Source organism: Sinocyclocheilus grahami, unplaced genomic scaffold (assembly GCF_001515645.1).
Source record: "Sinocyclocheilus grahami isolate Dianchi unplaced genomic scaffold, SAMN03320097.WGS_v1.1 scaffold355.1, whole genome shotgun sequence".
In the NCBI taxonomy this organism is placed as follows: domain Eukaryota; kingdom Metazoa; phylum Chordata; class Actinopteri; order Cypriniformes; family Cyprinidae; genus Sinocyclocheilus; species Sinocyclocheilus grahami.
In genome coordinates this window covers 919231-943071 of record NW_015505534.1, presented here as the reverse complement: position 1 = coordinate 943071, position 23841 = coordinate 919231, and the positions used below count along the sequence as shown (strand labels likewise).

Sequence of the window (23841 nt, the reverse complement as noted above, 5' to 3'; positions counted from 1 at the left end):
CCCGCTCCTGCGGACACACGCACGCATCAGAGAACAGTGGAACACCGTCACGCTCGATGCAAACACTCTGCTGTCTGAATGCTGTCATCGAATCGTCTCTTACACACAGACTGGACGGCTGGAATAGTTGCTGCATGAACTATCCACAGCCAAGCAGCGGTCACTGATCTATAAAGAGTCACTGGTGCTTTTCTTGCTTAACCTTTGCTGTTAATCTCTAGATAATCTATAGTCTGTATACATGTGCATTTACAGTCTCAAAAAGATATTCATTAAATCTTAAATGGTCCTAAAAGTCACTTTAGACTAGATTCTTTAGAGAATCTGTGACCACTCCTTGGTGATGACTGCAATTTCTACCTTTGTAAGTCTTCTACCAAGACTCATTAGTGCCGCCCAGTGGCATAAGCGTTCAGAACCTCTAAGAAGCAGTGCGTCCCCTCTTCTCATAGTTTAAACAGCCTGAAAAGTTTCATTTGAAGTGACTAATTGCACAAATTATTTTAGATTGCAATATTAATTCATAATATTGCTGGTTATACTGTATTTAGGATCAAATAAATGCAGCCATGGTGAGTATAAGAGACTTCTTCTAAAAAACATTTTTTTAAATCTTACACAAACATTAGTGTATGTGATTTCAATCATAAATATGGCTGAAAGATATGTGAAGAGAGGACTGCACTAATCAGATTGATGCACAACCCACTAAATGAAACACACTCATACTTACAGTTAGCACCACACAACATCCAAGATAAAATAAGCATTACATTTTAATCTTTGCTTTTCGTATTGCTATAACTAAACTGTGGTTAATCTGTTCCATTACTTGTAAAATAGTTACCCACAGTGATGAACTACTAAAAATGGCTTTTGTAGTGCATGTTAGTTTTGTGTTTAGCTGGCTAATATGAATTGTGGCTGTATAAGTTTATTGGTCTGTTAAAAGAGTGTAAACTCTAAAAGAGCTGGAATGGATAAAGCACACACAATCCAACATAGAAATGGAGTGGCTGGCAGAGAGATATAGAGGGAGAAAAAGAGAGAAAGAGAGAGTGATTTCAGGTGGAACACTTGTACATACTGCTAGATACGTTCCGGCGGTGTGGCGTAAGTGGCTCCGCTGTTGGGACGGGAAGAGGAAGAGGACACATAGGTGAGGAGAGCAGGGCACACAGTTGTGGCACTCATGGACACAGTAACAGAGTGAGACAGGAGGAAAGAAATCAAAAGAGAGGGACAGAGTAAAGAACGAGTGATGTTCATGAAAAGTCTGTATATCAAGGTCCAGTATGGTCAGAAAACTGGTGCCTAAAAAATTTGAGACTGTTTATGGACTGTTTGTGCTGAGAGAAAAAAAAAGGTGGTGAAAAAGAGTTCAGTAAGTTTGATGTTATAAAGACAGGTGGAGAGAAAGAAGAGACAAACAAGACAAGACAAGATAAGACAGGACCAGACTAAAGACAAGACATTATAACAAGGATGCTGGATACTGTGCGAGTCTATTAGCGATGTGGCAAAAAATACCAAATCAAAAGAAACAAAGTATGTACACAAATAAACTTACAGTTAAAAAGTAACATCAAATAATTACATTAGTTAATGAGGAAAAACTCAATATGAAACATACAAAAAAAATTACATTCGTATTATTACTGTTAACTACGACTATAAAAAATTGCTTTTGTTAATTGAAAAAAGCTAAGAAATCATAAAATATAAAAAATATTTTTAGAAAACTTAAATTAAAATAAATAAATGAAATGTTGCCTTAGCAACTATATAAAAATTAATAAAAAGTTGAATTACTAAAATAGCTACAACTGAAAAAATATAGATTAACAGATATTTTTAAATAGCACAAACTAATTGAAATGACAGAAACACATAAAATGAATATACTAATATAATTTATACTAAAATGAAAAGAAAAAAAGCTCATTCAAAATATGAATAAATATTATAATACTACATAAAAATACTAAAACAACACTGAATTACAATGTACATTGTGAATAAAGATTTTTCAAAGTTGTAAATAAAACAGATTATTGGAGTACATTTTACAAGAAAATACTGTTTCTGGGGTTACTGTCTTTCAACTTAAAAAATTTTTAATTCAATGTTCATGCTGTTTCCTTGTAATTAATTGTGAAATTCACTAGCAAGTTCTGAGTGAAAGTTGTCTCTGCACTATTTAATGTCAGTGTATATGATATAAATTTAAAATAAACTAAAATATTTAATTCCAACAAAGATAAAAATAAAACATTCCTATATAGTTCTGTATAGTGTGAATATACTGTATGTAGACTTTGCATTGTCCCTCATCTTCTCTTTTTCACTCTCTCTCTCTCTCTCTCTCTCAAACACACACACACACACACACACACACACACACACGCATTCAGCTGAACTGAAGGGAATAAATGTGTCTCTCAGTGGAGACTAGTGTATACAGTAAATTAACCTCTCCTGACTTCCTCCAGTTAATTTGCTTGAATTCTTCAACTCCTCTCTGCATTCATTAATACATCTTCCCTATTACCTCCATTCATCCATTCTCTCATACAGCTGCCCATTCACTCCTCTTTCCTCTATCTATGCACAGTCATCCCCCAGCTGCCTCTTTCTTTGCAGGAATTAATCAGAATAAGAAACAAAGGCTGTACAGTAGTTATTTCCAACTCCCACCAGAACTAACTCATATGGCCACGATGGATAGGAGATGTTTACCTGAAAGCCAGCATTGAGTCTGGGCATGGAGGCAGCTCTGCCGTGACCCTCCAGCACAGGATACCCGCCCACATCAGAGTCATTCTCCATGTCAGTCATCTCAACTAATTCCTGCAACATACATAGAGCCAGACAAAATAAACACAAAAGTTAAACCATTGTGAAGAAGAAGCATACTTTAGCATACTTATAAAAAGAGTACTTATTAAAGAAACAATATACCTAAGTGCGAACTGAATGTAATGTTTTTGCACACTAAACTGCATGTTATTTGGAATTAAAAGAAAAATAATAATAAGTTTCAATTTATATTAAAAGCAGTTAATTGAACTTAAGAGTGCTTTTTTTGAAGTACACCACAAGTGAAGTACACCACACCCAAAAATTAACTATCCTTTTAAGTGCAATTCTTTTTGCTGATGGATCTGACAGTTTGTAGCTTTAATAAAGACCACAGAAACTAGGGCTTAACTGATCAGTAAATGGCTGTAAATGTCTGACACATGTAACTTATACAGGACTTATTTATGAATCACTAGTAGAGGTCAAAAATCCGTGTATCATTCGATCATTTGTTTTTTTTAATTTAATATTGAAAGTAGAAAAATTAGAAAACGGCTCCTTTTTAGTTTTTTCATTTTTTTTCAAAGTGCCATCATCAGTTCTTCTAGGTTTATTAATCCGTACAACTGCAGCAGCTGAGGACTATTATTCTGCTGCGTGATACTGTGGAAGAACTGATGACGGCACGGTTTGATCTTCGGCTGACCAATCAGCAGAAAGGGGCGTTTAATTCCCGCCCACATGTAGAAATCAAATATTCAAACTGTTTATTCATTTTTCCACCCATGAACGAAAAATGGAAATTTAAGCCGAATTCTCGCTTTTCGGAAAAAAACAAAAAAACGAAAAAGGATCAGTTTTCTAATTTTTCTGCTTTCAATATTAAATCAAAAAACGAATGATCGAATGATACACGGATTGTCAAATCACCTGAGATCTGTATGTGTTTGGCACATCTTCCGATTGGCCCCATTGGACAGGCCTTCTGTTCACTTCCTGTGTGACTTCCTGAGGGATACCTCCCGATGGAGACTTTTTCATGGCACTGCTCTGGCTTTGTCTGTGACATACATAAAATTAAAAAAAGATCAATTAAAAAAAGAAAATGAAAAAAAAATACAAAACCCATTTTCAAATGGAAAGTGTAGTACTTAGAAGACCAGAATGGTATAACACTCACACTGCATCCCCATTGGTCAGGTGAAAGGATGTGGGCGGGGCATCTGGCTGTGGTGCGGTATCTGATTGAGAAGAGGGCGGGGCTTTCAGCACTAGTGGCTCCTGATTGTGCAAGTGTGTGAGAGGAAGCATTGGTCTGAAGAGAACACCAACTTTACTCTGAGGACAAAACATAACAAACACAACAGTCTCAGAAGGACTATATCATCAAATATTAATAACTGTTTGATAATAAAATATGGCTTTAATCTATATCTACCAAAATATTCCTACTATTAATTATAATTCTGCAGATATAAGTTCCCTCTACCTGTGTGCCTGGTGCAGCCTGCTGCTGTTGGAGTCTTTTGGCTCGGTTCTGCTTATAGTAGTCGAAAATCATCAGAGCAGCATAGACCTTCCCTACAGTCAGTTCATTATCTAAGAGAGAGTGAAATGCACATGAGACATCAAATGGTCAGAAGTGCAGGGAGAAAACTGATGTCCACTTGGTGGCACCAAAAACTCAGAAGTCACAAGCAAAACCAGGCTGAATCACTCAGGTGGAAAATATCATTAATACTCTTTCAAAATGAAAACCCAAACTCCCATTAGAATTTAATTAAGATTCCATATAAATGTTAATTGCTTTCTAAACAGAAATCAACACCACTTTAGCAAGAGTTTCTAAAAGCAGGGCATACGTTTATGAGGTGTCACCAGCAGGTCTACTGTTTTCGAAGACAAGTTACTCCAAATTTTATTTATTTCCTTCCTTAATTCAGCATCACATAGCCGCTGAGCCAGAACTCCTAGAAAAGCAATAAGAAAGCAAGTCTGTAAGAAGCAATAATGTTAACAGAGTCTTTCTATGTTACTGTAATTCTTGCCATTGTTAATATCGCCATGTGAGATTTTTTTTGCCAAGCTGTTAATGGATGTTATCTTATTCTTTAATCATAATTTTGCACCAAGTAAAAGGTTAAATAAAAGTCAAAGTCATTGAGGAAAGCATCATTCAATTAACTTGAAATGCTTTTAACGATGGTGGAGTGTTTAATGTGGCTGATGGAACAGAGCAGTGACTGGTGAAAAGCGCTGCTGGAGCCGATGGAGAGTTAAAGGAGCTTTTGACAAATGCCAGTGACACTCACCTGATGCCAGTTTAATCTCCAGGGCGGTCCGGATGAGAGCCATTAAAGTGGAGGTAAAGTGAACCGTACTGTCTTCAGCTATGGGCATGTTCATCCTCACCAACCGCTGTGGAGTCATGGACACACATAGTATGTGATTAATATCACACATGACTGCAAGTTAAGGAAATGACCATAACAAACGACAGGAGGAGTTTGCATGCTTAGGGAGAGTAACGACTTTACGTAATTTCCCTTTTGTCATTTGTCATTTCTGAACTCTCATCTCAGCACACAAATGATCTCTTCAGGACATCAAAATGATGAGAGGAAAGAGAGAGTGTGTTTATATTTCATGCAGAGGATGAATGGTGTTTTGCTGCATTTCTCCAGTTAGCAGACAGTAAAGCTGTTTTCGTCACACTGATAACAGTGTGAGCTTTAGCAATTATTGGAGGTTTACAGGTTTCTCAGTAAAAGCGATTACATGCACAATCTTACTGATTATGCTTAATAACCTGACAATGTACAATATCATGTTAGCATCTTAAGCTCTGATGAAAAAAAAATCAGGTTTAAGCAAAAACTGTGGTGTGACCATTACTCCAATTTGCAATTAAACACCTTTAATGGTGTTTTAATTGTCTTCTATTTTTAATTGTTTTGATTTTGGGGTAAAACATGGACTTTTTGGAAAATCAAACTTATAAAGTCCTTTATCCTTTGTGTTTGAGGTATCAATATTAAATATTGCCAGTTTGCATGTGGGCAGCTATGAATACTGTCCACGTAGAGAATGCAAATGCACTAGTGCGCACTGAAATGTGTGGCGTTGATGGCTGCATTTCTTGCATTTTTACAAAGTCAGCGATGACCTTCAGAAAGGATGATGACCAGAGAACGAGAAAAGATAACATGCTGACCAACCAAAACCAAGAACAATGACAGCACACACCACACAAACACGTAACTCAAGGTAAAGCCAGAGCAGATGCTTTACACATTAATACACTCAATGGTAATTAAAGAAAAATGTAGAGGTTAAAAGACAACAGACGCAAAATAAACAGAGAATGGATATGTTTCTGTGGTGTAGAGCGTAACATCATACACAGGAATAACACTCTGCCATTGGAGTGCATAGGCCAGCATAGACATGTTTCCACAACAGCTACCAATAAAAAAAATGGAAAGGACGCTCCACTGAGCACACATCTACAGCAAGCTTTCTTTATTTCCTCCCTGTTGATTCAGTGCTCTGAATTCTGGGGAAGTGGGGGCTTGTTCTATTTAGAGCTCGCTGGAGAACGTCGCATCCTCAAGCCTTCACGCACACAGACTGTGTGGCCTCCGAGAGTAGCTCAGCAGACAGACAAGAACTCTTGAACATTACCCATTCAGACAGCTGGAACAGGGTGTGTAAACTTATTGACTCTGAGGCAGCTCTCAAAGTGGCAGAATGGCCTGGGACCAAAACAGGCAGCCCTGTACCAGTGACGCTTGAGATTCAGTTGTGATATTTAGAGTCACTTTTTTCCCATTCAATTCTTTACTTCCTTAGTTTCTTTTATACATTGCAAGACAACCAATTTTAGTACTGCTGCAGATGCCTGAGGAAATTGTGTATTTATTCGGTCTACTTTTGTTGTTTCAAAATATATTGAGCTGCCAATGTAATATTTTAAGGATGTGCTTAAGACACAAACACTCTCTACCAGTTATTCTGCCTTCTAAGAAACTGATTTTTAGACAAAATCTAAGCCATTGCATATATCTTTTGCAGAAACGTCAATACCAGAATGCACTGAGGTAAAAAGTTAATCAGTTTTGTTGAATGGAATTATAAATGTGCCTATATACCTAATTAAACACATACATATATTTAATTTTATTAAAATATGTATATTAAATGTTTTCTGAATGATCATGAGGTGATCAAAGATGATTTATGCCATCAGAGGAATAAATTACATTTTAAAATATATTTAAAAAGAAAACAGTTATTTTAAATTGTAATAATTTCACAATATTGTTGTTTTTAATGTATTTTTGATCAAATAAATGCAACCTTAGTGACCATAGACTTTGCCTGTTTAAATCTAAAGTTTTACTACCATCAGTGAGATCAAAAAGCACATAGAAAAGAGCACAACACAAAGCACGCAAAAAAATAAAAATAAAAAACACTTCCACAATTAGAGCACTGACTGATAGCAACATCAGCCAATGAGAGGACAGAGGAAGAGCTTAGGCACAGTCAGGGGGATGGGATCTACCTTATAGGCGATTCGTGGAGGACATTTCTTTCCCAAACCTAGCGGAGGGGACATGTGGCGAAGCATCTCATACATATCGAGGTAGGATATGCGTCCACTTCACAGGGGTGACACCGAGAGTTCAAAGGTCACACAGGCAAGAAAAGGAGAGGGAAGGAGTAGTGGAGAACATGAAGAAAATGTGATGTGAATGAAAGAAAGAAAGAAAGAAAGGAAAAGAAAAAAAGCATAGTTATCAAGGATTCTGAAGGAAGGTCAAGGGTATCCGATACCATCCTGTCTCAGAAGGACGGATGGATCACGCCTGCTTTTAAAGATACAGGCTGCAGGTGATCCAGGGATGAAGAACATGGCATGATGGGATTGGGCTGGAGGGGGTCTGTAGTTTGGAGCTTCTGTCCTTGCATGCTAGGACGCACCCCGGCTAACCAATCAGATACTCAGGAACAAAGCTAATATCTGGCCTAATTTTATGCACGGTATTAACAGAGCAAATAAAAGCTGCTCTAGTACATCAATATTTACAATGAATGAACATATGGGATTCGTTTGGGATGTGGGATTTAGCATTTGGCTTTGTTTCCTGGTTACCCATATTAAAATTAGTAAGGAAAGAGGGGGAGTATAATCCAATCAGACATTAGCACTTTCAGGCATTTTATGGGCATTCATTTTTTACAGCACCGCCCCCTCGAGGGAAGGTGTGTAGGTTTTCAAACCTTGTATGCCACCCTATTAGGGCACTTCTTTCCTAAGCCAAGGGGGGGTGAGATTATGCGCAACAAATTGTACATATCCATATAGCGTATCCTTCCACTGCAAAAAAATAAGATATGGGTTAAAAAGACAGAGTTTAATACATTTTTTCCACATTCCGTCAATATAAGTATCTAAAGACTTCATGCTTATTGAGATAACTACGCTCAGCTGTGCGTTTTCAAGTTAAAATGGATTACACACACACACACACACACACACACACACACACAGAGTACAGGCTTCAAATCCGTTCTGCTCAAGATAGACTAAAAGTGGATGGCATGCAAAGAATAAGATTTGCATTCCTCAGCATTGACAAAGTTTGAGGATTTGATGTTAACCATGGTCACACAGTAAAATGGGATTCTTGTGACTTTGAGTAAATCAGACATAGTGACGGTGGCGTACCCTCTTAAGCTGGCGTCTTTCAACCACTTAGTCTCGAGCTGTCACATTTTTTTTAAAAGTGGCACTAACTGGCAGCGACACCGTGGAGGAGTGATACGCACCAGGCAGCAGGGTCGTACTCAGCCCAGACACGGATGAACTCGTCGAGGTGATGAGGCCCGAGAATAGAAGCGTCACGTGTCAGGTACTCAAAGTTATCCATGATGACGGCGACGAACAGATTCAGCATCTGATTGTAGAAGAAATCTCAATCAGAATTATGTAAAATATGATCACAGTTTTTTTTTGGGGTGTCTTGTTGGCTAGACTCAAAGGATGTTTGCACTCATTAAAGCTGCTACACTCGGTGTGATTTTATGTTTTGTGCACCGTTACATTTTTTGCATATACACTACTGGCCTCTTTATTTTGATCAAAAATACAGCAAAAGAGTCATGTGAAATATTATTACAAATTAAAAAGCTGTTTTCTATTTAAATTTTCAGCAGCCATTCAGAAATCTTTCTAACATGCCGACTTGTTGCTTAAATCATCACAGTTTTTATGGAAACTGATTTAGGGTTCTTTGATGAATAGAATGTTCAAAAGAACAGCATTTATTTTAAATAGAACATTTTGTAACAATGTAAAATCTTTACTGTCACATTTAATCAATTGACCAGTTCCAAAAATGACAAAAAAGCACCCAAAAACCTTAACTTGAGCATTTAATTTCATAAAGCCATAAACTAGCTTTGTGTAAGGAACAGAGCAAATTGTCATTATTTGCTGAAAATCACACTTGACAACTGTGTTAAACCACCATTCACTTTCACTGTACTCAAAAGAGCAGCTTGGACATTCTGCTACAAATAGTTCTTGTGTTCCACAGAAGAAAGTCATAAAGGTCTGAAACAACATGAGTTGGGTGAGTAAATGATTCATTTTTGAGTGTGTCTGTTTGAATTTGAGATTTGTTCCACTAACCAGGAAGGAACAAAGGAAGATGAAAGAGACAAAGTAGAAGTAAGCGAAATCACTGCCGCACTCTTTTCCAGTATAGCCAGAGTCACGGTCACATGGCCTGTCGCTCAGACAAGACAGCATAATTTCATGCCAAGCCTCCCCTGTAGCACTCCTGTAACATACAAATAGCAAAAGTCAGAAACTTTGAAATCACTTGCACTAATTTTTTTTAAGTTTTTTGTGAAATAATTTAAGACGGCTGAACAGAGATCAAACAATGGCTTTACCTGAACAACAACATGAGGGCCTGAAAAAAGGTTTGGAAGTTATTGTGAATGTTGATAGCTGACTCCTCAGACAACATGATGTTACCAAACACCTGACACAGAGAGAAAATCACATCAGCATTCTAATTTTGGATACATTACAGACAATGCAAGCATTTTTGGTGGAGATAGGCTGAAAATGACAGTGCAAAGTGTGCACTTTCCTACTGAGGCTGCATGAAAATACCCGAAGGGACTGTGTCAATAATTCAGACTGCCTGGAGGGTATGTTACAGTAAGCATCTGCAGTATTAACAAGGCTACATACACATTTTCCATAAACTGTGACTCATGCTTATGAATTTCCTAATTTTATGTCAGACAGCAGACACGCAAACAAACATACTGACTCACTCACTCAAATCTACAGAGTTGCAATGCACTGACAGACAGTAAAACAAATCACAATAATCTGTCAGCCACATACATTACAAAAACACATCCAGTGGCCATGGATGGACAATATTTTAGGATGGCATCTACAAAATTGTATAGTAATAAAAGTAATATATCTAGAACATTTCTGCTGTTAATAATACATATTAAACCCAATGCTTAGAGTGCACTTTCTATTATTCCTGAAATAACTGACCTGTATGTAAGTTTGTAAAAACATTCTGTGCCAAGTTATGCCCAATTGTCTTTTCATGATCATGTAAAGGCAGTAAACTTTGTAACTTGCACAATCTATGCAAGGATCCCCGAGAGGGAATATTTACACCCACAGGAAATACGACGGTAATACATAACCAGAAGTTAACTAACCTGGTAGAAAAATTGCCATTTAGATGACTTTACAACTCAAATAACACATTTATGTAATAATGTACACTTCTGTTCAAAAGTTTGGGGTCAAAACAGTAATCCTGTGAAATATGATTAAATCTAAAATAACCGTTTTCTATTTCGATATATTTAACATTTAATTTATTCCTGTGATGGCAAAGCTACATTTTCTGCATTATCACTCCAGTCTTCAGTGTCACATGATCCTTCAGAAATCATTCTAATATGCTGATTTGATGCTGAAGAAACATTTCTTATTATTATCAATGTTGAACGTTGTACTGCTTAATATTTTTGTGGAAACTGTGATATATTTTTCAAAATTATTCTATAAATAGAAAGTCCAAAAGAATAGCATTTATTTGAAATAGAAATCTTCTGTAACATTTATAACTGTCTTTACAGTCACTTCAGATCAGTTTATTATGCCCTAGCTGAATAAAAGTGTTCATTAAAAAAAGAAAAAAAAGTATTAATTAAAAAATAAAAACATAAAATAAATAAAAAAAAGTCTTATTGACTTCAAATTTTAAAACAGTAGTGTAAGTGCTCTAACAAAAAGATTACATTTAAATTAGCAAAAATATAGGCTTCACAATTATGATTTAAAACACTCTCATCCCACGTGTAAATGCATTTCCTACAGAATGAAGGATATGAAATTGCCAGTGCTAATCAACAGCATGTCATATAAATAAAGCTTAACTTGAACCATGACTCTAATACGATTATAATCCAAATCCTACTATATAAATACTAGAAAGATGGCAAAAACTGGTTCAAAAGGATGTTTTACACTGAATGATGAAGCAAACGTATAGTTGGCAGTAGGAGTTTCAAGCGTACAGTTGATTACATGGCTTACTGATGATGTTTCTCCAGTCTTACAGGATACAATTAGCATTGATTTACAATGCAGTCCTAATCTACTAGATGGCAGACGCCATCATTTCCAACACAATCTGGGAGATTGCCTTTGCATCCTTAAACGAGCAATCAAACTTAAAGAAGAGATCCAACCGAAAGACTTGAACAATGGCTTATTTTTCATAAAGCCTATGAAGCTTTCAAATGGAAAAACACCACCTGCCCATGTAAAACAGCCTGTGCTTTTTACACAGATTAAGGTCATTCTCAATGAGTCCAAGATCAGTAATCACGTTAAAGCTGTAAACGTTAAGTGAGATGATTGTAGCAGCTGGAAAGTGATGAGATCTCAGATGGAAAGGTTGCATGAAGGGTAACATTTATGAGAGAGCAACAGAGGCTTTTAAAGCTCTCTGGATCTCACCTGCATCCCGATGATGGCGTATATGAAGAAGAGCATTGCAATGAGGAGACACACATACGGAGAAAGTCCAAAAGAATAGCATTTATTTGAAATAGAAATCTTCTGTAACATTTATAACTGTCTTTACAGTCACTTCAGATCAGTTTATTATGCCCTAGCTGAATAAAAGTGTTCATTAAAAAAAGAAAAAAAAGTATTAATTAAAAAATAAAAACATAACATAAATAAAAAAAAGTCTTATTGACTTCAAATTTTAAAACAGTAGTGTAAGTGCTCTAACAAAAAGATTACATTTAAATTAGCAAAAATATAGGCTTCACAATTATGATTTAAAACACTCTCATCCCACGTTTTTATAATAATGTAAATGCATTTCCTACAGAATGAAGGATGTGAAATTGCCAGTGCTAATCAACAGCATGTCATATAAATAAAGCTTAACTTGAACCATGACTCTAATACGATTATAATCCAAATCCTACTATATAAATACTAGAAAGATGGCAAAAACTGGTTCAAAAGGATGTTTTACACTGAATGATGAAGCAAACGTATAGTTGGCAGTAGGAGTTTCAAGCGTACAGTTGATTACATGGCTTACTGATGATGTTTCTCCAGTCTTACAGGATACAATTAGCATTGATTTACAATGCAGTCCTAATCTACTAGATGGCAGACGCCATCATTTCCAACACAATCTGAGAGATTGCCTGTGCATCCTTAAGTGAGCAATCAAACTTAAAGATGAGATCCGTCCATAAGACTGGAACAATGGCTTCTTTTCATAAAGACTATGAAGCTTTCAAATGGAAAAACACCACCTGCCCATGTAAAACAGCCTGTGCTTTTTACACAGATTAAGGTCATTCTCAATGAGTCCAAGATCAGTAATCACGTTAAAGCTGTAAACGTTAAGTGAGATGATTGTAGCAGCTGGAAAGTGATGAGATCTCAGATGGAAAGGTTGCATGAAGGGTAACATTTATGAGAGAGCAACAGAGGCTTTTAAAGCTCTCTGGATCTCACCTGCATCCCGATGATGGCGTATATGAAGAAGAGCATTGCAATGAGGAGACACACATACGGTAGAGCCTGAGGACAAAATACAGTTATTTTACAGACAAACAATTGTCTTGAACGGTTGACAGTTACTGTTGATAGTCAATGTTGTCTAAGCTGTCCAAGTAAAGTCAAAGGTCAAGTTCTGACCTTAAAGGACTGAACGAAGGTCCAGAGCAGGATGCGAATGGTGTAGCCCTGACGGAGGAGTTTAATGAGACGAGCGGCCCGGAAGAGTCTCAGGAAACTCAGATTAATCCTCTTATCCTGGATACAAGCAGAAAGAGAGATCAGAGACGCATCACTGGAACTGTATTTAAACCCGAGACGAGGACACATCCTCAGTAAGTCAGTGTCAGCAACGGCATCTGTTAGATCGGTTAAGTTTATTGATAAGGTATTAAAACTAGTTAGTCTCATGCAGGACAATGTTATTGATAGTCTGGTAATGATGCATGAACAGTCTTGCAGGAACATGCTTTTAAATAGAAATAAACAATTCTGTTAGGGATGAGCAGTATGACCACAGTGTAAGATATTATATCACAGCAGGGTTATTACTGGTGACTACAACTAAAACCAGAAAGAAAAAAAAAACATTACTTGAAATAAAACAAATATTACATTAACATTAAAATATTAATAAACATATTCTTAGTTAATGTACCAAAGCTAAATTTCTTATTCATTCAAGCTGAAGTACTAAAATAACAAAAAAATCTAAATAAAATAAAACTATATTGACATAATAAAACTAATACAAATGACAAAAACAAACATAAAACTACTAAAACTGAACTTTATTAGTATATTAATTAACTATATATATATATATATATATATATATATATAGATTAATAAAAATTCATATATCTATATAAATTCTACAATACTTCACAAATTAAAGATACTTTATTTTATTTCGTTTTTTCTTTTTATATGAGTACTTGATAGACACAAACCAATGAAAGATTATTCATAACAGCTGACTTGAGAAACAAAGACCCAAGTTAAAAACAAAATTTCACAGTATACTGTATGGCCCATATACATATAGGGGTGCCAACTTCACAAAAGGAAAATACGGGACAATCGTGGTTTTTCATAGAAAAATAAAAGACACTCACACACACACACCACCCGAAAGCCGAATAAATAAGCTTTCCATTGATGTATGTTTTGTTAGTATAGGGCAATATTTGGCCGAGATACAACTAACTGAAAATCTGGAATCTGAGGTTGTAAAAAAATTCAAAATATTGAGAAAATTGCCTTTAAAGTTGTCCAAATAAAGTCCTTAGCAATGCATATTACTAATCAAAACTGAAGTTTTGATATATTTACGGTAGGAAATTTACTATCATGATGTATTATATTTACATGTGCCTGCAGTGCTATGTAGAGTATTATATATATCTATAGAAAAACTACAGAAATTTCATTGATTTTTTTAAAGACTTTAAGAAAACAAATCTATGACTTGACAATTTAAAATTTCTTAGGTTTTCCATGGAACTCTGTCAAACTGTCCCCATGATTTTAACCAGACAAACTAAAAGCAGACTAAATCTGCAACACACATGTGACAAAAACAAAACAAAAACAAAAACGAATAAATGAAATCTCACAAAGAGACAAAGTTAAGCTTTTAGAGGTTCTTATCTGAAACATCCACTGCAGTAAGTCAGTTATATTATTTCTAACATCATATGTGTGTTGAGATTTAAAATGATTTTATTTAAATACCTTTGAATTTTGGTTCTCAAATTATATATATATATATATATATATATACACACACATAAACACACCTATACGTACATAATATATAAACAATTTTTCTATTATAATTGTAAATAATTATAACAAATGGCTAACAATCTTATATTCTATTGAATATTAAAATGAATTGCTTCAGTAGTTAGATTTTTTTTAATTGAGTACTATTATTTATTATTTTAAAAGCTTAAAAATGTGGTTCTGTCAAACTATTAAAATGGTTTGCCAGTTATGAGGTTTAATTTCAGTTTTGATGTTGCATTAAAAGCAGGTTCTGTAGATGGTAAGGCAGCTCACTAGATTTTTGAAAATAGCTTTTCAGCAGAGCTGCATTTTCTGAATGAATCAATTATAATTACCCCCTTTAACTCCACCCTTATTCCTTAGAGACCTCTTTTGGCATTTTTAGATTTCGATTTAGCTTAAGTATAAACCATAGATAGTACGTTTTAAAATCTTTTACTACACTAGCGAGGACAATGTGGCTCTTACAAATATAGAGAATCATACACACAAACACAGGCAGCCTGAAATGCAGACATTGGTGAGTGGTGTAATAGATCTTTAATGGCAGGACGGTCTGCCAGGTGTCTTAGCCTTGGGTTCATGTCTCTCCTGAATGGAGCAAAGATTAGTCGACTGCTGCCAGACATGGATCCCGGATGGAACAACATGAGAAAGACCCATTCATCAACCCTGAGCTCCGAACAGGTGGAGGTAAACGCAAGCGTCACGCACCAGAAAAGCTTCTTAATAAATGACCCTCATAAATGGAAATGGAGCTTGAGATGAGACCTTCTGCTGCAGGTCAGACCAGCCAGCAAGCACCAAAAAGAGATTTATGATGCAGCACACACAACCCTGCTAATACTGTACACCAAACCACATGCTTCTCACCCACCGGGCCATCATTAGCTTCTCACTGATTTCACAGTTCTTGCAATGCCGACGGCCCTGGAGGCTGGTCAATCAACCAACAAGGCTCCACTTTTCACTCAAATCAGTCATTCATAGTGTCATTTTTCTCTGCCCCTCTCAACACTGGATCAAACTAGTTTTGAGTGTTTACTAACTAGTGTTTACTAAAAGTCTGGTCCACCTTGCAATTTATTCTGACCAAACACAGTTTGACATTTCAGAATAATTACATAATATAATAAAATTAAAATTACATTAAATAAAATATTAAGAATTTAAATTTTTTTTAAAAAGTGAAAAAAAAAATTTGTCCAACTTCTAATAAGCATTCCCAGAATTCACTGCAATGAGCTCAGTGGGAAAAAAAAATCAAAATGGAACCAAGATAAACTTATATATTAAGGTGACCAGATATCTGAAATGTAAACTAAGGACATTTCCTAGTCCAGTGGTCAAAATATAATTGAAATCTCACTTGTTTAATTTAATTGTTATGGGGTTCAACTTCTATTATAATAATTAATGGCCAAAATGACCCTAACTGGGCCCTGAAATCACAATATTAAAAATAGTAAACAGTAACCACTGCAAATAGCAAAAGAGTATTATATTATAACATAATTATGACTTAACAAAAACACAAATTAAACAAAATAAATATGAGGACATATGATAAAACGGTACTTAAATATTTTTAATGTTTTCTAATTTAATATTTTAATTTTCACAAACTGTTAATATATTGCATACAGGAATTACAACTACTAGCACTGCCTGCTAAAAACCATCTTAAACCAGCATAAGGTGGTTTGCTGGTCTTAGCTGGTCTCCCAGCCTGGATAGACTGGTCTGTTGGCTGGTTTTAGAGAAGTTTTGGGCACTTTTCAGTTAATCAGGCAAGAAGACCAGCTGGCCGCCCAGTTTAACGCCCGCTTTTTTCAACAGGGTAGAAACTATGCCTATGTAGAGCACTTCAAATCAATCATTTAGGAGGTTCAATAATGGTTTAGATAACAATGCAGTTTAAAAGGTTTTAGAACAAAGCCATAGAGTTGAAGGAGTTCTGCCTGACTGGTCTGGTAGTTCCTCCCGGGGTTTAACTCTGTGCTTCTTCTAATAAGCATTCCCAGAATTCACTGCAATGAGCTCAGTGGAAAAAATAAATCAAAATGGAACCAAGATAAACTTATATATTAAGGTGACCAGATATCTGAAATGTAAACTAAGGACATTTCCTAGTCCAGTGGTCAAAATATAATTGAGATTGAAATCTCACTTGTTTAATTTAATTGTTATGGGGTTCAACTTCTATTATAATAATTAATGGCCAAAATGACCCTAACTGGGCCCTGAAATCACAATATTAAAAATAGTAAATAGTAACCACTGCAAATGGCAAAAGAGTATTATATTATAACAAAATTATGACTTCACAAAAACACAAATTAAACAAAATAAATATGAGGACATATGATAAAACGGTACTTAAATATTTTTAATGTTTTCTAATTTAATATTTTAATTTTCACAAACTGTTAATATATTGCATACAGGAATTACAACTACTAGCACTGCCTGCTAAAAACCATCTTAAACCAGCATAAGGTGGTTTGCTGGTCTTAGCTGGTCTCCCAGCCTGGATAGACTGGTCTGTTGGCTGGTTTTAGAGAAGTTTTGGGCACTTTTCAGTTAATCAGGCAAGAAGACCAGCTGGCCGCCCAGTTTAACGCCCGCTTTTTTCAACAGGGTAGAAACTATGCCTATGTAGAGCACTTCAAATCAATCATTTAGGAGGTTCAATAATGGTTTAGATAACAATGCAGTTTAAAAGGTTTTAGAACAAAGCCATAGAGTTGAAGGAGTTCTGCCTGACTGGTCTGGTAGTTCCTCCCGGGGTTTAACTCTGTGCTTGTGTGTGTGAGCACGTGTTTGTCAAAAGAGTTTAGAGTCAAGAAAGTGGAGATGCAGACCGACAGGTGCGTTGGCCTCACACAGGAAAGAGGAATTCTCTTCAGAGTGCTTCTCTTCCAGGCATCTCACAACTGTCCATGCATGTATGAAACAAGACTTTGACCTTGAATTAGCATACACTGAAACGCCATATTAAGCAACAGTGAATGGTGCCTACAGTTTGCCGTCACCCCATCTACTTGCCTGCTTATGGTTGATTTTAACTGACTATGCAAGCCTCCAACTGTCCCGTCCTACCTCGTTCTTTTCCAAGCTGCAATCTGACATGGCCTTATCTCCCTGCTCCTGGAATGTGATGATGATCAAAGCCACAAAGATGTTGACAAAGAAGAAGGGGAAGACGATGAAGTAGACCACGTAGAAGATGGAGGTTTCCATGCGGTAACCCGGACTGGGACCCTGGTCTTCAAATGTGGCATCAACAGAGTGTTTCAGGACTCTAGAAAACAACAAGGAGAATGTCAGTAAGATGATCAAACATTGGCAAGTTCATCAAGATACGTTTTTCTAATTTTAACCCTTTGATGCACTGTGTCCACCACAGTGAACAGACCTTTAAAAGCCATTTTAAGCACAAGTAGGTGTGATTTTACATCCAAAACTACAAAGGGTTTCCTCGAAAGCATATACTAAAAATGGTTAATACATTATATATAAAAAATAAATAAATAATAAAAACATTTGAAATTATATTATATTCTTGTTTTAAAGTAAAAAAGAAAGAAAGTAGTAATTTATTTAGAAATGAAGATACTTTTTTTTCTCCTCTTCTGTGATGTATATCTGAGGGAAACGGCTTCTCGGATGAGAAAACAAAACAGGACAGAACTTGGTTTTGTCTTTCAGGCAGTGGTTTTTAAAAAATAATGAGAAAAGATCAAATAAGGGTAAATCTTTTATAATAAACACTTTAACATTGTATAAAAAATAAAAATTGTCCAGTTTGATGTGACAGTGATTTTTTCCTTTAACTAATCATGTAATAATTGTAATAAAAATGCAACAAATGGTAGATTACCACAGACCTGAACTAGTAATAAAAATTAAAACAGCATAAATGTAATACATGTTTAGTTTCTGGCAGTTTTCTCTTTAACTGTGGAATTGTATCCCTTTTGTTTTCTGTTTCTTTTCTAACTGACACTCTCTATAAAAAGAAGAAAAAGAAAAAAAAAGAAAAGAAAAAAAAGACACAAATCATTAAAAAAACGTCAAGTACAAATTTAAAGCATTTTCATAAAGTAGAACAGACCAAAAGCATCATCTTAAAACTGCAGAGTGGGAAAAAGTATTTATATGCAATGGTTAAGATTACATCCTTGTCCATGAAAAACTCAAGTTGGAATGCGTAGATATCACACAGTACCATACAGAGTTATTGAGTGTTAAAGAGGGATTTAATTTAAATCTGAAAAACTTTCTGGATTTTCTTGTTGCAGTACAGGAGTTTTTTTTTCTTTTTTTCTCTTAACCAAGTATGTGTTTTTCTATGAAAATCTGGAGTTAAAAGCAAGTAAAATATGGCGTTAAAAGTAAGCAGAGTTGAGATGAACACAGATTACACCAGAGAGAATTAAGCAAGAAGAGAAACTTAATCAGAACAGACAGAGCAAAAGGAGAAAGAGATCAGAGTAAGAAAACTAACATGTTTTTAACATGTCTCTGTAAGATCACAGTGTGTGTGTGTGTGTGTGTGTGTGTGTGTGTGTGGACTCACGTTGGCCAGCCCTCTCCTGTAGAGACAGTGAACAGGGTCAGAAAGGCCCACAGGACGTTGTCATAATGGAAATCATACTTTTTCCACTCGCGTGGCTGTGTCATGGCCCCTCCATCACTGCCGTACTCCAGGAACTGACCCCTGAGTACAAACACATCAAATCTAACTTATTATTATTTACTTCCTGCATTGATTCCTCCTTTCTTCCTTCCCACTTCCTCTTTTTTTACCTTCTAAGAACAGTTTCTTTACTTCCTTCTGTCCCTTTTCTCCTCCCTTTCCTTCTTTCTTTGCTCTTCTTTTCCATTTCCTTCCTTTCATCTTTCCTTCCTTCCATCCAGTAAATTACTCTTTCTTTCATTTTTACCTTTCATCTTTCCTACCTGCCTGCCTTCCTTCGCTCTTCCTTTCCTTTCCATGTTTAGTCTTTTTGTTCTCTTTGCCTTCCTACTATACTTCTATTCAGTCACTCGTCATTTCTAGGGTTGGGTACCGAAACCCGGTACCAATATGGCACCGGTACCTATGTAACCGGTATGTACTAGAACCAAATCAGAACGCAGATTTCGGTGACATGCCTGAGCGATCGATTGAAATATTTGTCCTCTGGTTCTCCGAAACTGTGAAAAAAAAAATGCTGCATATGCTACTTTTAAAAGAATACATCGATTAGCAATGAATTATAAATATGCTTAATTATTATGAAAATACCAGAGATGGCTTGAATAACACAGATAAACTATATTGTCGCAGTCGAGTGTTTATTGTCTTTGTTTTATCATTCAAAACGTTTATATGTTCTGTTTACTCAGTTACAGCTATAATAGCAATGCCTTTGTCCATATAAGGGATTTCCTGGAGGGTCATGAGATCCGCTTAATTCTGTGACTGGATATGTGGATTTTCTGTGCGAGGGCGCCCTCTGGCGTCCAGTATGAATGAAACAGACATTGTGTGTTTATAGTGCTAATGACCAATTCATCATTTTTGGGAGAATTTGTCATTTTTATTTTATTCTTTTTTAATAAGTATCGGTTCAGGCACCGTTTAGGCAATGGAACCATTATAAAAGTATCGATTTGGCACCGGTATCGAAAAAAAACCCAAACGATACCCAACCCTAGTCATTTCCTTTCTTTTTCTCTCCGTTCATTCTTTCTCTTCTCTTCCCTCCCTCCATCCCTCCCTCCATTCCTCCATCATGTAGAATATATCCCAACAGTCCAGCCAGAGCACAGCTGTACCTGCAGTCCTTCTCCAGGGCTTTGGACTCATCGGTGCAGTGAAAAAACTTCCCCTTGAAAAGCTGCACAGCAATAACCGCAAAGATGAACATGAAGAGGACGTAAACGATGAGGATGTTGAGCACATTCTTCAGAGAGTTCACCACGCAATCAAACACGGACTGGGGACACACAAACAGCACAAATCAGATCTCCTGCAAACATCTTCTGGAGTGGAGGGTCTCCCTAACACAAGCAGACCATAATGCACACCTTCATTAAATCCCTCTGTGTAGAATGTGTCGTCGTGTGTTAATGTCACAAGGCCCTTGTGAAAGCATTGTAGGCTGGGGCAGAGTCTTAATTGATTACTGTTCCTCTCGCTCTACATGACTGCACTTAGGCTGAGGATGAAACGGGAGTGGGGGGGATATGTAAATCTTCTAATTTTTCTGTCATTTCTGATAATTTAATGTGCTTAGGGTATCATTATTAGCCCTGAGTAGTATGTATTTTTTCCGGCATTAATGCTAATAAGATCTCTGTAGGCAGAATAAATGTCTCTGTGGCCCTGTGAGGCTTTATCAGTGTGTTAGTATTGTAACTAAGCTAAACTGCAGTTTTATTTATTAGTCTATTATTTTCTCTAATGTCACTGGTGATGAATATTTAGCCAAATGAATAAATGATGGTGTCAAACGTACGTTTAAATGTATAATTTAGCCATGTAATGAGATTACAGTGAGTGTTTCTAAAACGATTTGTGTGCCCAAGTGTGTGATTTGATTAAACAGAAAGACGCAGCAAGGCTGTTAATGTGGAGGTCTATACAAGGGGCATCATCCCTGCTTGTAAAACGTCCACACCAACAACACATAATGTACCTAAGGAAACACTGACACAAAAACAGAAAACTCTTTTTAGTCTGATTTAGATGAACCAATTTAAAATGTAATTTATCTTTTACATATTTAAATGAAACAGTACTATCTGTGCAACGGTATATCATAGGTTATGTTTAGAATAGCATACTAGGCATGCTAAGGCTGTATTGTATACTGTGAGCAGTATGCTAATTTTCCGTATTCATGGATTACACAGATTACTACATTTACATACACAACCAGGCCAAAATGCACGGAATACTGCATCCCACAATTCATTTTGACTTCACTTTCTGTTTCCATTGCGATGAATCTCTTTACTTACTAATTATTTGAGTAGACTGCCAAGATTTCAACTGACTGAATGAAGAACTGATAGATCTGAACTGATAGATTTGCTATGGGTTCTAACGAATGATAATCTTTCACTTTGTTGTATCAGATCATGTAATTTTACAACTAAAACCCTCTAATTCCAATTGCATGCTCTCAGAGGAGTAAGATAAGAGCTAGGCATGCTAAGAGAACCAGACAGTAGGACATTACCTTGAGTTTAGGCAAACGTTTAATGGTCTTCAAAGGCCTCAGGACTCGAAGGACCCTCAGGGACTTGATAGTGTTGATGTCCTTGCCTTTAGTTCCTCTGTAAAGAAAAAGCAGTGGCTAAGAGACATTTCAAACACGCTTGCAATCACACATTTTAACACCCACCTGATGCATTTTGATGTCATCTGCCAGCACATGCACAAAGCCTGAACTCAATTCAATTACATTTTAATAAACTAATCACTTCCTCCAGCCCATCATGTAATTCAGAATTACATAAGCTAGAGGTTCTTTTGTTAGTAAAAAGCATGCCTTCAAGGGGAGGTTATTCTACAGAAACAAACCTACCTCTGAGATTAATGATACTTATCATTTAACATTTAATATTTCTGTAAAATAACAATCATTCAGCAGAAAAAGATACAAAGAAACAATCCATTCAGCATGGATGGTCTCTTTGTAAAAACCACAGTTGGCCAAGTCATATTCTAATGCTGAGAAGCTAACATTTTTTACAATTATTGCTCTTGCAAAACTCGTCACCATGTTGCTAGGGTGTTGTTGGTGGTTGCCAGGGTGCTCTTGGTTGTTTGCTTACTGGCCCAAGCTAAAATTCTCTAACCTTAATTATAAACATTCATAACAGTGATCCCTGGCTTAGAAGGAAACACTAATAAAGTGAACTGAACAGAAAATAAATCATTTTAAAGTTTGAATAATCAATGCCGCTTTGTTGTTCGAGTTCCATAGAGTTTAGCTTTATTTTCAGGATTGACTTGAAGTTAAATGAAGTCACTGAAGATAGTCGACATCAATGACACTGAATGCTGTAAGACAGGTTTACAATGAATGGCATTTGAAATTACCCAGCTCAACAGAATGGAACTCATCTGAAAAGATAAGAAAAGGCTATTTTAAAACTCTTTTACTCTAAACTTCAGCAGACATGTCGATGAATATGAACAACTTTCATTTCAACCGTGTTTAATCCAAAAAAAGTGGTCCTTTCTGACCAGTGAGATATTTCCTTGACAGCTGAAATAGGCTGTCAAGCTTCACTAAGATAAGCTTTTTTGTGTGTCTTAAAAAAACATTCATCATTCAAAATACAAAACTTCAAATACTCGGTATGGCAAATAAACATACTTGGTATGCTTCCTGATACTAAAGAAAAAGCCAGGTTTAGAGAGTCATAGCTTAGATCTGTGATTTGTCTGCTTACTTTTTCTCTCCCACGTGGAGTTGGGACTCTATCACATTGGCATGCAATGTCCATGCAATGTCTGTAAGTCTCACACACACCCCAGGGGTGCATGTGGATCTCTGCCCAATGAGACACTCAACTATACTCCCATAGATTTCAGAGGACCATCTGTCTTCAAGCACTCATCACACAGGTCCAGTGCTGAAGTGGTTCTGCTTAATGTTTGTGACAGGGTAAAGCCACCTGATGCACCCTGATACAAAGGTCAATTGCAAATCCAGGTCAAATTGCAGCCCGAAATGAAAACACAAGAAATTATATAAAAAAATTAAGATTATAATTTACATTGTGACATTGTATTTGTGAAAATTAAGCAAATTTTCACCAAATATTTTATTAATTAATGGTGGAAAATGTTTTGTGGGAATATTAATCATTTTTTTTCATTTCATTATTATTATTATTATTATTTATTAATTATTTGCATCAAATTATATAAAATTCAGTAAAACCAATACTTTTCAATGCAACAAATGATTTATATGATTTCATGACTTATATTTCATAATGTATTTTCCCAATGTAAATTTCATATTGAATATATATATATATATATATATATATATATATATATATATATATATATATATATATAT

At 35.9% G+C, this 23841-nt stretch overlaps 1 protein-coding gene across 1 annotated transcript in view; it reads right to left on the bottom strand.

Moving 5' to 3' along the window:
• The window catches only part of LOC107548771 (voltage-dependent N-type calcium channel subunit alpha-1B-like), a 118735-nt gene that overhangs the window by 7558 nt on the left and 87336 nt on the right, over positions 1-23841 (bottom strand). The window contains exons 25-42 of the mRNA XM_016229577.1: positions 21982-22078; positions 20573-20733; positions 19329-19469; positions 17849-18050; positions 13094-13210; positions 12911-12976; positions 11885-11956; positions 9769-9860; positions 9503-9653; positions 8638-8765; positions 7370-7466; positions 5115-5220; positions 4665-4772; positions 4292-4401; positions 3983-4140; positions 3733-3862; positions 2740-2850; positions 1088-1126 (exon numbers count right to left, since the gene is read on the bottom strand). Of these exons, the coding sequence (XP_016085063.1) occupies positions 1088-1126; positions 2740-2850; positions 3733-3862; positions 3983-4140; positions 4292-4401; positions 4665-4772; positions 5115-5220; positions 7370-7466; positions 8638-8765; positions 9503-9653; positions 9769-9860; positions 11885-11956; positions 12911-12976; positions 13094-13210; positions 17849-18050; positions 19329-19469; positions 20573-20733; positions 21982-22078 (2086 nt within the window). The remainder of the gene's footprint in view (positions 1-1087; positions 1127-2739; positions 2851-3732; positions 3863-3982; positions 4141-4291; positions 4402-4664; positions 4773-5114; positions 5221-7369; positions 7467-8637; positions 8766-9502; positions 9654-9768; positions 9861-11884; positions 11957-12910; positions 12977-13093; positions 13211-17848; positions 18051-19328; positions 19470-20572; positions 20734-21981; positions 22079-23841) is intronic.